Raw genomic sequence first — 14,368 nt, 5'->3', positions numbered from 1 at the left:
AACTAAATAAGCAAAACCCCCATAAGCTTCAAGGAACTTGGTCCTGATGGAACTCTATCCCTTGGATGTAACAAAGGATCCAGGTTCCTTCTGCTTGCTGGCTGGTCAAATGCATGTCAGAGATCTTATCGCACTCGGTGAAAAGAACAGCAGATGACCCATATCTGGACACATGAATTATCTTTCCCTCACATGTAAACAGGTTCTGAAGCCAATGGGTGTATAAGGTTAATTTCTTTTTTCGGTCACTGCCTATGCCTATGCCAAATTCTGAAAGAAGTTGGCGGGTTTCCCTTCGCACTTACATTTAAGTGTACTTCACACTTCTGTGTGAACACAACTGGTCTGGACAGGCCAATAGATGTGCATTGTGCGTATATAAGAATGCAAACGTCTTCAAATATCACGCCCACAGTTGTTTTCAGATAGAATGCAGGCACTTCAAGTATAAGCTTCAGCTGACAGCTGGAGGGAAAGAAGGCAGGTCACAGGGCTCTTCAATTTTCTCTTAATTTGCAACTTATTACAGTTCTACCCCTCTTAGCACCATGCCTTGAAGAGCCCTACATTGCCTTTCTCTGAAGCAAGTTTCATCCTAGGGATAAGAAGGTGCAGATCCTAAGAAAATATTTTAGATCTGTTCTTGTACCCCAAATTCTTTCTCAGTACTTAAAAGGAGTTTTTATTGAAATTATGTAATTATGCATTTTTTTTCTCCCTCCATTGCAAACATAATTAAAAAGGGGTAAATTTAGAATCTCTATCACATGGTAATAAAAAAAAAAAATTAAAATTCTAATACTGTTAGTAGTTGCAGTACTGGAAAACTGTAAAGCTCAGGGCATAAAATTTACTTACAAGGAACAGAACCCTGCAAATAAGTGGTGTCTGAGGTACCTATCTTACATGTAGGATTAACATCCAGTCCAAACTATCATACTGTGTTCTGCTGCCAAAGGCATTTTCATAACCTGCATACAGAAATCTCCTTTGAAAAGCCTGGTAGAAATTTACTTCGACAACTTCTTTCTCACCACTGAGGACATGATCAGAATTAGGCCATAGGGATTTTTATTAATATTAGGATAGGGATTAATAGCTAGATTTATTTCCAAGTTTATGGAGTGAAATTAACATAAGCATACATATATACCAATCACACAGGTTTAGTCTCTCCCAGCTGAAAAAATGAAGTTGAAGACAGACGGAATTTGTTGAATCTAAGAGACCTAAACAGAAGGAGATAGGTAAAGGAAGTGTACAGGAAGACTTCTAAATAATCTCTCTGTCACTTTGTGATCTGTAAGGCCTGCACAGTCCATATGATCTTTTCCTGTCAACACCAGAGAAAGAAGATTTCCACTGGAGTTAGAATTTTCTGGTATTGACCAAGCCAGCTTCCACCTGAAAAAAAATCACTGTTTAAACATGACAGAAGAAATACTCCATAATCCACAGACACAAAAGCTCTCCAGCTAGACCCGCTGGAGCTACTGGCATGTACCACGTTGTGATGGGTCTACTTACACGCCTCCTTGCTCGTGGCGCTGGCTCGGGTGTGTTAGGGGAAGTGGATTCATTCGGTGTTTCTGAGGTTGAGCTAAGAGATGAGTTACTGCTTGAAAGTTCTTTGTTCTGCCTTTTAGTTCCAAACGGCAACAGAAAGGCCACAAAATCTGAAACATCTTTTTGCTCTTCTCTCTGAGAATCTTGCTTGAGCTTGTAGGCCCGGTCATTAGCAATCACTTGGGACAACGGCATTCCAAAAGCCTGGGGAATAAATTCTGTAACAACAAAAAAAATTAATATTTACTGAACATCTGATACTTATTTAGTACAAAAACAATTAAGTATTAAGCTGTTAAAAAGAAAACCAATCTGAAGTCCCTTTAAATATATAATAATTCCAATGAGGTACTGGACTGCATAATAATAATAATAACAACATTCAAACAATAAAATAATAGTGGAGACATGCCAGGTAATTGTAGCCCAAATCCTGTTTCCAGTTGGATCGTGCAAGATACACCACACAGAATCTTGGAAAATTAACTGATCCAATTAGGATCTTAACTTCCGCTGAAAGCAACTGCAAGTCAGAGACACCTTTGCCTACATCTAGATGGTGCAGAGGGCTGTCAGAGGCTCCAGTAACCTGATCCTGAGGAGCCTAGCTGGACCCTGCCACAGCTCTATCATATTTCAGACCCCTTCACCACGTTTCTTTCTAACAAATGGTGCAGGGTACCAGAGTCAAGGGGTACAGGCACGTGCATGGGTCTCGTTACAGGTAAGGAGGTTAAGCACCTACCTGTACAGGGAGCTTGGAAGTGCCTCAACTATACAGACTACACCTTCAAGGATACAAGAACTATACTGCTTTAACATAATGGTAAGATTAAACCAGTTGAATAGTGGTATATCGGTATAAAGGCCCTTTGTAACATTACAAAAATGTACACGAATATATAGATATACAGGGGAATATAGGTTTCTCTCAATTATCAAAAAGAACACAATCCCATCCCATATCAATATGACTCTAACGTACAAAATCAGCATATACTTCAGCTCTCAAAGTAAAATGCTCAAATGTTTTATAGACCAGAAAAACGCTGTACAGTGAATCAGCCAACAACTACTAATGCTGAAATTCTCACCATTAAGTTTCAATTCTAGACCCATCTGAGATTAGTAGAGTCAAAACCACTGGGTCAGACTGCAAACCAGAACTGTTTTTTGTTCAAATTGAATAAAAAAATAGCTATGGACTCTATTCACTCCGGTGAAAACAAAGTGCAACTTTTACAAGGTTCCAGCTTCAGATCTGCCTGTATCAGGAATAAAGAAAGCACTAAAGACTAATTAAGTATGAAAACAGGAAAAAAAACCCAAACCCAAACCAAAACCAAACCAAACAACAAAAAACCCGAACCCAAAGAAAAATCCTTATATATTCATCCTCTCATTAGTCTAAATGACTAAAGGCCAAAGTTTCTCCTGGGACTAAAAGTCTGACTATATCTTTGATGACACTTTTAAATTTTACCTATGCTTGCATTATCATTAAGATTAAAGTAAAGCATTGAAAAAAAAAGAGCATATTTTATGAATCTGGAATGAAGACAAGACTAGCCTATCATACTAAAGAGACAAGGGTCCATTGTTCTGATCTGGTGAGAAACATTACTGCTCTTTAGAAGTATGAAATGTTAAGACACAAACTAAATTTGGTGGCCAGACAAAACTAAATCAGGAAGCAGAGCCTCACATATCAAGCAAGTCTGGAGGTGACCTGTGAGTAGAATGACATCTAAAACCATCTGCATTTAATTTAGGACAAGAAAGAACATCATCACATGGTCATCAAGCAATGCGGCGATTGCCAGTTCCAGGAGTCCAGAGTTAGACCCGTCCCTTCAGCACACAGTGGAGCGTGACTATAAAGTGATGAGAGTATTAGTATTAAAAACTTCTACTGTTCTGAATTATCTTCCCAATGAACATTTAAGAGCACAAGCTTGAAACACATCTGCAACATCCCCCCTTCTGGCTGTCTAACTGGGTACTTTGTTATACCTCCAGCATTCCTATTTATCCATCCATCCACGGTATTTCCTGAGAAAAGCCACTGAGCCAAATGGAGTCCTGAACAAGAAATATTTCTGGTTTTAGCTCACAGCCACTTGTGCTTCAAATTAGGATGGGATAGCTGAACGTAGCCCCGTAATGCCCAACAGCATGCTGATGCCATTGATCCTACAGTACTAGGATCAACTGGGACAAGATCAGCAGGAGATGAGATCTCAGCACTGCTTCGTTAAAAAAAAATCATTAAAATAACCCTCTCCTCAACTTCGTTATGTAAAGGCGGATATTTTGAGGTAGGTATTGCTCCTCCTTGAAAACTGTCAGGTGTGGGATGCCAGCTTTTTATTGCTCTTGCTTGAGGTGCCTTTGGAGCAGTGAAAGGACACTGAAGCTCTGCTCTAGGCTGCTTTGCTGTAGGGCTCCTCCTCAGTGGCCATGAACCACTTCCCCGATTTCTCAATGTCTGGCAGAGATGGGGAACTGGATGAAAACCAACTGGCTGATTTTCAGACTAAATACAGATGGAAGTGATGCTGGCTGGCAGTGTAACTACGTTAAAGAATTGGCAAAACGAGTAACTTTTTGTTCGTTTGTTGAAATTAAGAGAATCGGTTGCACCCTCCGCAGACTGGCTACAGCCTCAAGCTCCCACCAAAACTAGTCTCTGTGTGTGTCATACTGGGGGGGGGGGGGGCGGGGTGTGAGCATGTTTTGCCCACAATTCTTCAAAGTATTCAATCCGAACAATTTCTTTGCTGGACAGGTAATGTCATGTCCATTAGAGCGAATGCTAGTCCTTTTGAGATTTCAGATTCATTAAAAAAGAAAGAAGAGTTGTAGTCATGCAAAGTATTTAGCAACCCATTGATGGGGGAGAAAGCACATTGGCTCAGATATAAGATGTGTAGGTTTGAGTCTCTGGTCACACATTTAAGGTAAAGGTACCAACTGCCTATTTACTGCTGTAGGCTGGAAATCCTCACTGTTGGAGATGTTTCATTTGTTTAAAGAAATGTTCCCTAGAGCAAGGCCTCAAACTTTGGTCTGTTGTATATACACTAAGTGAGTGCCAAAGCTACTAAGTTAGTTACTCTCTGTAAACCCCTCAAAAATTTCATCACTTATTCAATTAGGAGAGTGGGCAGCTTACAAAGAAATTTTGCAGAAAGCACCACATAAAAATGCGAAACAACCTGGCAGACTGGGCAATCAGCTTGGAAACACGGACTCATATCCTTAGCCAGCAGCACACAAGGACTTGCCTTTTGATCCATTCTGGTTTTTAGTGTTTACTGGCAAAGAAGACAATTTGCTATTTTGGAGAAGCGCATAATATCTCTTACCATAAAGTCCATCTTGCAGCAGAGAGAAGTTTCTTAACAAGATTTTAATCGAAACTGGTATGTTCCTAACAAATCCTTCTGTGGTGGCAAATCAGCATTTTCTTATAAAAAGCAGCATGTCGCAGAAAAACTCCCAGCCAGATCAAATAAGAGTTTCGGTGATCAGAAATCCTTTTCTTTGGTAATCAAATTATGATATCCAGGATGTTGACCCATACGGTGAGTTTACTTGGCCTCATGCCACCCCATCCAAGTACAGTTTTGAAGACTTCTCTGAAGTTGCAGCTGGTGAAAATTGTGGTTTCCATCCCACAAACCATAACAGTCTATTAAGTACCAGTGAGGTCTACGGTCCAGACCCTAATGACGCCTTCAATGCTAATAAAGCGAACAGCATAGAATACAGCAACTTTGGATAGTCTCCTTAGTACTTTGGGTTTTTTTAAGTACAGCTTAACTGCTGGTTTTGAGCTGCTAAAACCCTGTGACCAAGATCTGCTCAGGTGCTTGTACTACCTCTATTTAAATGATAGGAATAGAGAGGGAAACAGCTCAGAGTTGTGCTGTAAAAGGGATATTGAAACGGAGAGAGGTCTTTATGTCAACTCCAGCTAGCCAGATTGGGTAACTTTGTTTTGCTAACTGAAATTAATTACTTTGGATCCATAGAGAGAGTGATGGAAGCAAGAAAATAGGAAAAATTGAAACCTTGATCCATAATGGTAACGGCAAAACTCCTTCCATTCAAAGGTTCATCAAAATTCTGCACTGACTTCAGAAGACTCAAGTTAAGATAACATTCTCAGCATCAGTTCTGTGGCTAAAACTCATTTCTCCAGCTAATCAGAGCTCACAGATCTTCAAGGAGCGATACAAGGCCTTTCCAATTACTTAGGCTTTTTCTGTGGGTAGGCCTTTGGTTTTTTTGAAAAAAGAAAGAGACATTCTTCAGTCCTTTAGTTGACTTTAGTACAAAATATGACAGTGTTGCTTAAAAAAACCACTTTTGTGTGCCTAGAGAGCATGAGAAACATTTTTGAAGTTTTTTAAAAAGCACAGCGGGGTGCTGGAAAGGCTTGGAAAAAAACACATTTCTGATAAACTATAATAAAAAAGAAACTTCATCTATTCAGCTCCCTCCTTAGGCTGTGCCAAGGCACACTGACATCATGATAGGTTGAATTACTGAAGAACAAATGCAAACATTAAGAAATACCTCTAAAATTTACTGAGCATAGTTGGGAAGTAAACATGGAAGACGTTTTCAAGAATTCTGAACTAAAGAAAAATCAAACAACTACTGCTGCATCTGCATATGCCACAGAGTTACCAGGACAGCCTTTTCTAAGAAACTCCAGCATAAGGAACAGCTCCGCTAAGGCCCCACAGATGAACCTGAAAAGTATTTACATTCCACACAGAAACATCATCAAAAGAGTTGATTCTCAGTTGTTCAACAAATCATGTAGCAAGTGATTATTATTTCTGAGCAAGTCTCTTAGTTCACCTGTAGGGTTTACTGGAACCAAGGCAAAATGGAGCTGGTTTACTGATAAAATATTCTAGGAGAAATCCTTTCTGGGAGGCATCTTTCTCAGGAATGCCTGTGTGTGCCTTCCAAGTAGGCACGCTGACGCTGACCCCCATATCACTGGCAGAAGATGGACAAAAGGCTCCGCTTCTGCTGCCATCAAAATTAGCAGTGAATTTGTAAGGGAACAGTATCCAGCTGCCAGCATGCAGAGCATCCTGAGAATTTCTTATTCCAAGAAGCACTGGTATTTTATTGCTCCTCCAGCCTGAGTACTGTTTGTCAGCAGCTAAAGCAAATGTTTGGAGATATATGTAGGCAGCACAATTGAGAGTCATGATGGTCACTAATAACTAGGAGGCTGGGCAGAGGAAAGCAAAGACATTGAATGATGAAAGCTGAAAATATTGCTTAAATATCTGGGTGGGGTGCTGCTCTCCTGTTTCATCTGTTTACATCCGGCAAGTTTTGCTATATCCTGCTCTGGTGAGTCACTCAGAGATGTAAAAACAATTGAAAACACACTTGTTTTAGAATTTTCCCCCTTTTAATGAAATGAGGACAGATGTACCTGTCCAAAAGGACAAAATAAAGATATGAATCTCATTTAAAGTACATTCAATTCTACTTTAGTGGTTTTGTCGGCCTTCAGAAGTCTAACAGTTTGCTGAAGCTCTCACTTAACAGATAGACAGGTTGATTGACTGGTCCATCTAAATAAAACATGAAGTCAGAAAAGTAAAAACTCCACAGACTGGACCAAGTCCTAAAATATGACTGGTAAGATCTCCAAATAGTCCTAGAAGAAATGAGTAGCATATCCTTTTGGTTATGCATGTTAAGCACAGCCACCTGCTGGGGTGGGGTAGGTGAGAGCAGTCTGGGCACAAACCGGAGAGAGTTGGTACCTCCCCAGAATGAACGACTCCAGAAGTCTACACCCACCCGGGGTGACATTCAGTGCTAATGGATTGGAACTACCAGGCAAGACCAAGGATACAAGTCCTCCCTGTTCTTTCTCAGGAGCTGCCCACAGACAAAGACACAACGCTGACCAGATGCACTAGGAGCTGTGCAAGGTTCATGCCTCGTGCACCCTGCAGCAAGGCCTCCATCGTGCATCCCTGGTGACCAGCACGGTGGCCTGTTTTTACACCTCTGTGGCTTCCCTCACCAGGCACATCTCGGTGATCTTTGGCTGCAACCCACACGCAGGATCACATAACGCTGTGTGATTGTCAGGATTAACCTTCAGGAGCCCATCTATCAAAAAAAAACCCCACATTTTTCAGGTGGCATGTGCTCCAGGAGAGACGTAACAACATGGCTGCCTCAGCTATTACTTGTCCTGTTATGTGGGGTCTCCCAGGCTGGGATACGGGGAACTCAAAATATTTAGAGTTAATTATGTACTCTTCAAATTGCAACTGAGCTTGTAAATGTGATGCTGAAGGGATGGAAATGCTGTTTGCACTGATGCAACTCATCTGTATAAAGCGTCCTGGAAATCGGCTTCCCTGCTTCCCCTCCAACATCCTGTGGCCTGGTCTCGCCGTTTTCTTCTCACAGTGGTGCAGCTGGATGAGTCGCCAAAAAAAACCACCCACAAAACCCCAAAAAGAAACAGAAGGAAGGCATCCCTTGTGGGCATGAGGACTAGGGACCTGCCTGGGTGGATTAAGTGCTCCTGGCCTTTTTTGTGAGCACACCCATGTCCACAGTGCGGAGTGTTTGTTTTGTACTGGTTGCCCAGAAATGGAATATACTCTCTTTATAAAATAAACGGTAGAAATGCTTGTTAAAAAAACATCATGGAGCAGATCAGGGTAATACTTCCAGCTCGCTGTGACACACACTTTGAGGGAGGTTAACTCTGACTTTGGGTGACATGGAGACCACTGTTCAGGGAAGGTGATGTGAGCATGGCGGGCTGATCCTTATGGAGACCAGCAGCACCAGGCCTTACTTTCTTCTTTCCAGACCCAGCTCATCACCTGAAAGCTGGACGACACTGTCCCTCCTAACTCCTGAGGCCGGAGGAGATGCTGGTGCTGCTGCATCCCACAGGGAAACAGCCGCCTTTCACCAATTGTGCCAGGCTGACACCTTGCACGACACAACCTAGCACCCTCCTGGTTGCTCATCCCCTCTGCCATCTGGGATTAAGAGTCTGCTCAGCAAGTATCTGTGGGGCAAATGATCTTTAGTAACTCAGAAGGGCAGAGAAGAGTACACCAGAAACACCCATGGACAGAAAGCCTGAGAAGTAGGGTGCCACATGCTGCTATCTGGGCTATTTTTGCTTCACATTTGTTGTTGGCAACAAAGAAGAGGCAACATGGCTTTCTTTTCACTCTGCTGACACAGCCTGATTGGGAACCTGACTCCTTCCAACTTCCTGGCCCTCTGTACACTGTACATCCTGAAGGAAGGAGGGAAATACAGATTCTGCTGTTTGAGTAGTGCTGGGGTATTTTCCCCTCAGATGTTGCTACTATAACACTTTATGCATGGAAAGAGCATGTAAGACATCTCTATAAATGACAATAAGGCAGTGGAAGATGGGAAAAAGAGGATAAAAGCAGAGGGGTACATGTTTGAAATGCCTGAAATTCAAAGAACGGAAAAAAAAAAAAAAAGGAATTAAAATTAAGAGAATCAGCACAGTGATTTTTAAAAATGCTTGGGTATAGTTAACTAGAAGATATGAGCAATGCTGAAAAACAGGAACTAGATAAATATATACAAGGATGAGTAAGTACGAAGTGCTGACCTTTGCTGTGGGCAACTACTGAGCCCCAAACTGCAAAGTGCACTCAGAAAATCCATTGGAATAAAAACAGAAAGTATATCCCTGAAGTTATTAACTGAATGGAGTATAAATGGTAGCATGCAAGGTAGACATACATAAAAAAAATCCCTGAACAGAAGTGTAATAGCAGAAAATTTTATCTGTAAGCGCTCAACCAGTACAGATGTGTAATTATCAGAAACTGAGGTCAGCTGAAATAAAACAAGCTATAAGGAAATCACAAAAGAGTACAAGGCAATGTAAGAAAAATTATTGTTTGAAAGATCTTTGGCAACAGAGAATTTAGAGGAATAAAGAGCAAACCCAGGTTAAGCATTTGTATGCATCCCCAAGAGATGCTATCACTTTTCAGGGTACTGCACCGAAGAGGCACTGCAGGAGTTCTGGAAGTGCAATTGCAAAGATCCACCAGGTTTGGGTGACACAGGAAAATTCAGTCTTTGGTGAATTATCAAATCAATTTATTGCTAAAATCTGCTGCTGCAATGAAAAATGTGAGAATAAAAAGATGAAATGTATTTAAACCTTCAAAAGAATTTCTAAATAGAAACTTTCAAAGGAGACTACTAAAGTCATCCTACCCATATGGGGAGAAAAATAAAAGCTCTCAGTGCATCAAAAATTTGTGAGAGACAACATTTTTTCAAAAAAGCAGTACGTGGTTACCCATTTCCAATGCAGAAGGGCACCTCATAGACCACTATGCAGATTAATATCTGGCAAATGCACTGAGAAGCAGGGAAGGTTTTCCACAGAACTGTGTTGCTTTGCACTTTTAACTGCATGAAGGACTATTGGGAAAAAAACAAGAAAACTAAGCAACTTAATGACTGATTAATTACACTGCAGCTAAATGTAATGCATTGACAGGAGCAATACAAGATAGATTTTTCCCCAAAGGTGGCCATAAAATCACTAAACCGCTTCCTTAAAGACTCTTTTCGCATTTGGGCTCAGTCCTACATCAAGTAATTCTCATAACAAATGAAAGATTTGCCACTCGCAATGCAACATGGGAGGCCACTGGATTTATCCAAACAAATGTGTCAGGGGACTTTGAGTTTTAGAATGATTAATGCAAATATTTTCCATAGCCATTTTTAAACCAAGAAAATAATGATCCCATATATGAAGTCACCAAACAAACAAAAATTAAAAGGAAAACATTTTCTTCCTGACAAATATCTAAACTAACTTTGAAATGGGGATGTTCATTTTTTCAACGGGATTTCAAAGTTGCATCCTTCTGCCAAACTAGATTACAACTGAGAACACCAGAGTAACAAAATCACTTCTCTTCTTATAAATTTGTGCGTTTGTGTGTCTGTTTGTGAAACTGAGATGTTAATACTGAGTTTTACTACCATTTTTCCACAACTTCTTTTCCAGGAGGGAACACAAAATTAGATGCACAACTACCTACCTGCAGAAAACTGCAATTTCAGAGACACTTTTCAGGTCTCAACACCTTGACTTGGTTCAAATGGCTGCAAATTACAGGTCAAGTCCAGTGGATTATGACCCAGCCCATAAAGCTGATTAGTGTCCAAACAAAAAAGTGCAACCATATCTGTAAATCCATGTCACGTGGAGTCTATTAAAATCCAACTGATCAGTAGCACTGAAGCATTTATATATTTTAAACAACGGCTATTTTCCTAAGGTTAAAAAAAGAACAGCAAACCAACTGACTTGCTTGGGCAGGGCTGGGTTCCTGTGCTTTGCAAATTGAAAGAGGAGAGTGCAAATGGAGGTAAACAACTGGGTCATGTTATCCAGACCGCACTCTGCACTGGATGGTGAAAATGGGGAGAAAAAGCAATGAAGAAAAGATATAGTCCTCTAACTCCTCCTTTTCTCCCAGGAAATAAGCTTTCAGTTGAAGAGATCTGGGTTATACTAATGACAAATAGAAAAAATAAGTTGTATTTCTCAACTTGGAAATAAATACCTAGGCAGTACATCATCTCAGTAACATTCTCCTACTCCAGAAAGTACATATTCAAGACTAAAGAATCTCATATGCAAAACTATGACCCGATCAGTAAATATGCAGTTATTTTATTTTACCTTTGTCTCTGTTCTTCTCCTTCCCTAATGAATCCAGTTTCTTTCTTAATGATTTCTTCCTCTTTTGTCCATCTGTAAGAGGAAAAAAGAAAAAAAAAAAAGGAAGTAAGTGGAGAGAAGAGAAAGAATGCTGAACCAACTGCTGCACAAGCTGTAGGAACGTGACATGAGATGGCCATGGCACTTGGAGTCAGGAAGGGTGTGGGGTACATGGCATAAAGTCTAGGGATTGGCGCAGTCCTTCAGCCTGAAGGAGTGCTGCTTTGTTCACCCAAATAGTGACGTTGTACTGGGAAACCAAAATGTATTCCACAGCATTCTGCTGGGACTATCTGCACGTGTGTGGTCACACAGCCCATCTGGCAGAATGGAAAACTGATTTTGAAGACTTAACAATGGAGGTTTGTTGCTGGATGCTCTTGATCGCAAAGTACCATAAACCAAAAAGGTACTGGTTAGCCCTCATCCATGGTCACAAGACTGTGATTCAGGTGTGGATCTGAAGGCAGTATTTGGAGAGGGATTACTAGCCTCCAGGATAAATTCTGCATACCAGTCATACCAGTTGGGTGATAGCTGACCACTTTCCCATGACCCATCTGATCTAAACTCACACTGGGAGCTTGCAGTTTGGTACAGCATGTCTAAATTGGTTCAGATGGATTAGAGTTTCAGAGAAATTATTGTTCTGCCACCTTATATATCATCCAAGTTTTCACTAAGGTATTAAGGACCAAAGATTTTAAGCAACAGCGTAGGCAGGTTCATTCTTGAAACAATTATGTCAAAAGGTTGGCTATCATTATTTCCTTCAGCAGCATCTTTTATAATCAAAAGTCAACAAAACTGCATTTTATTTATTAGGTCTCAGCAAATACCAGGGATTAAGACCTAAGCCTGCTTTAACTTGTACCATTTGAATTTTTTAAGTTCCAGAGCAATATAAAGGGTCTAACATAGGGACTAATATTAACGCTAACATAGGCACCACTAACTAAAGGTTAACGAACACGTACCTTTGCCTTACTGGTTTTGTAACATGGCAAAAACTCAAAACCAAACACATCGTATCTATGTTTCACTCTTATGGTAAGAAGGTCATCAAATAATCTGCCTCAACACGTTTCTGTAGTTATGTAAGCCAGTGTCTTCAGTGGTCTTTTACAGTAGGGAACGTACACAGAGGAGTGAAGTGGATCTTTGTCAATTAACTCTCATCTCTGCAATTAGGGGTCACGAGAGAACAGAAGCGGTTTCCCCTATAGTTTTCCCTCAACTCCTATTGAAAGCCATACCCAGAACATTACCCATCAGACAGCTGGACAAATTCTGACTTTTTCATGGCCAGTTAATATCCTTTTAGTTTAAAATTAATGTTTCTTTTTACCTCATGTAACTGTGGTTTGATCGACTCCACTTGCACACTTGCACGTTGCATTTATTTAGAGCATATTTGCTCCCAGCACTCACTTAACTATGATATTCAGTTCCTGTCTCTTGAGGTAGATTGTTATTTGCTGGTTATGTTAATTCCCCTTTTCCCGCACCTGCTCCGGTGAGAATTCATCTCTCTGAAACAAAGCTGACTAGAATGGATAAGGCATTCCGGATGAGAGTTTAGCAATATAATGGTAGTAATTCATTGACTGATACAGTCTATGATTAGATTTTCCACTTTCGCAGCCGCATGACAAGTTTATAAGTCAAAGCCATACTTTGATTGATTAATATGCCCAGTCTTTTCACGCCTTCTGACACTTCCAGTTGATAAGATTGAGTTTATTACAGAAATTCTTCTTTCACCTCTTGGCAATGTGAATAGTTGGTAGCCTGCTTGCGTACACCTGACAGTACTGCTTGTTTTTATATAGTTCCCTACTACCGTTGTGTTCTGGCTTTACATATATAAAATAATTATCAAATTATTTTTCATGTTATAAATTATATAAATTCAAATTACTGCTTCACAGTAGCCTTTTGATAAATGACTTGCATTTCTTTGGAGTCTTAGAGCCTTATTCTCCAAAGACCTATTTATTGACATTCTGACATTCCACTGAAGTCTACTGAGATGTAAAAATGAGAACAAAAGTCGACATTGGATGTAAAATATAGTGCTTTGCTATTATACCACCAGAACAGCAACTGCTGGAGGGTTTTAGTGCTGCATAGTCAAATACAACAGAAAGACAGGAAAAATGAATGCTATTCAATATTGAACACAGGAACAAACAGCACTCATATCCACATAGAAAACAGGTTAATGACTTCTGGGCCAAACTATCAATTCTTTCTCAAGAACCTTGTTCTTAATGGGTGATTCTTTCAACTCCAACAGTGAAGCAGTTCCTCAGTAAATGACAGGCTGAGACACCATTTGTGCATTTGTCTCTGCAAACCTTGAATTTTGGATACAAGTGACGCTCAGGTCCAGGGGAATGTAAGAAGCAGGAAGCAACTCTGGAGATGGATAAACCAGAAAATACAGAAAAGACTCCACTCTATGCACTCCTGAGCAAAGAAAGAGATCACAGAGCGATAGAAGAGAGACACTTACTTTGGACAAATGGGTGCAGTTCCACTGAAGGCAGTGGAGCTATGACCACTTACATTTACAGTTTACCCCATGGCAAGAGAAAAAGAGTTGCATATGGAAATAAGACTGAGAGGAATCTCAGTGAAAAGCTAAAGCTTAGGGGATCTGCCAAGAGGTCTGAGGTCAGTCCCAGTTCTCCTCCTCCCCAGCAAAAGATGTGATTAATTACAATCTATATTCTGTAAAAATAAGTATGTTTTGAAATGATTGTTGATTCAGGTTACATCAGGCATGAAGACTGCTGAAATATTCATAACGTGCTTAAAGACTTATGCAACTCTAGCAGTTTTACATCTTAAATGAATCCAATTCATAATGGTAATGCTGAGTACTTATCTGCAGTGTGTTTTGAGAATATAATTAATATCCAAAGCATTCTTGGGAAACAGGCAAAGCATTATCATCCATGCATAATACCTACTGTA

At 40.3% G+C, this 14,368-nt stretch overlaps 1 protein-coding gene across 1 annotated transcript in view; it reads right to left on the bottom strand.

Moving 5' to 3' along the window:
- The window catches only part of ARHGAP6 (Rho GTPase activating protein 6), a 341,879-nt gene that overhangs the window by 33,735 nt on the left and 293,776 nt on the right, over positions 1 to 14,368 (bottom strand). The window contains exons 3-4 of the mRNA XM_074148954.1: positions 11,348 to 11,419; positions 1,528 to 1,784 (exon numbers count right to left, since the gene is read on the bottom strand). Of these exons, the coding sequence (XP_074005055.1) occupies positions 1,528 to 1,784; positions 11,348 to 11,419 (329 nt within the window). The remainder of the gene's footprint in view (positions 1 to 1,527; positions 1,785 to 11,347; positions 11,420 to 14,368) is intronic.

The sequence above is a fragment of the Numenius arquata genome, chromosome 1, assembly GCF_964106895.1.
Source record: "Numenius arquata chromosome 1, bNumArq3.hap1.1, whole genome shotgun sequence".
In the NCBI taxonomy this organism is placed as follows: Eukaryota; Metazoa; Chordata; class Aves; order Charadriiformes; family Scolopacidae; genus Numenius; species Numenius arquata.
This window is presented reverse-complemented; position numbering and strand designations above follow the sequence as displayed.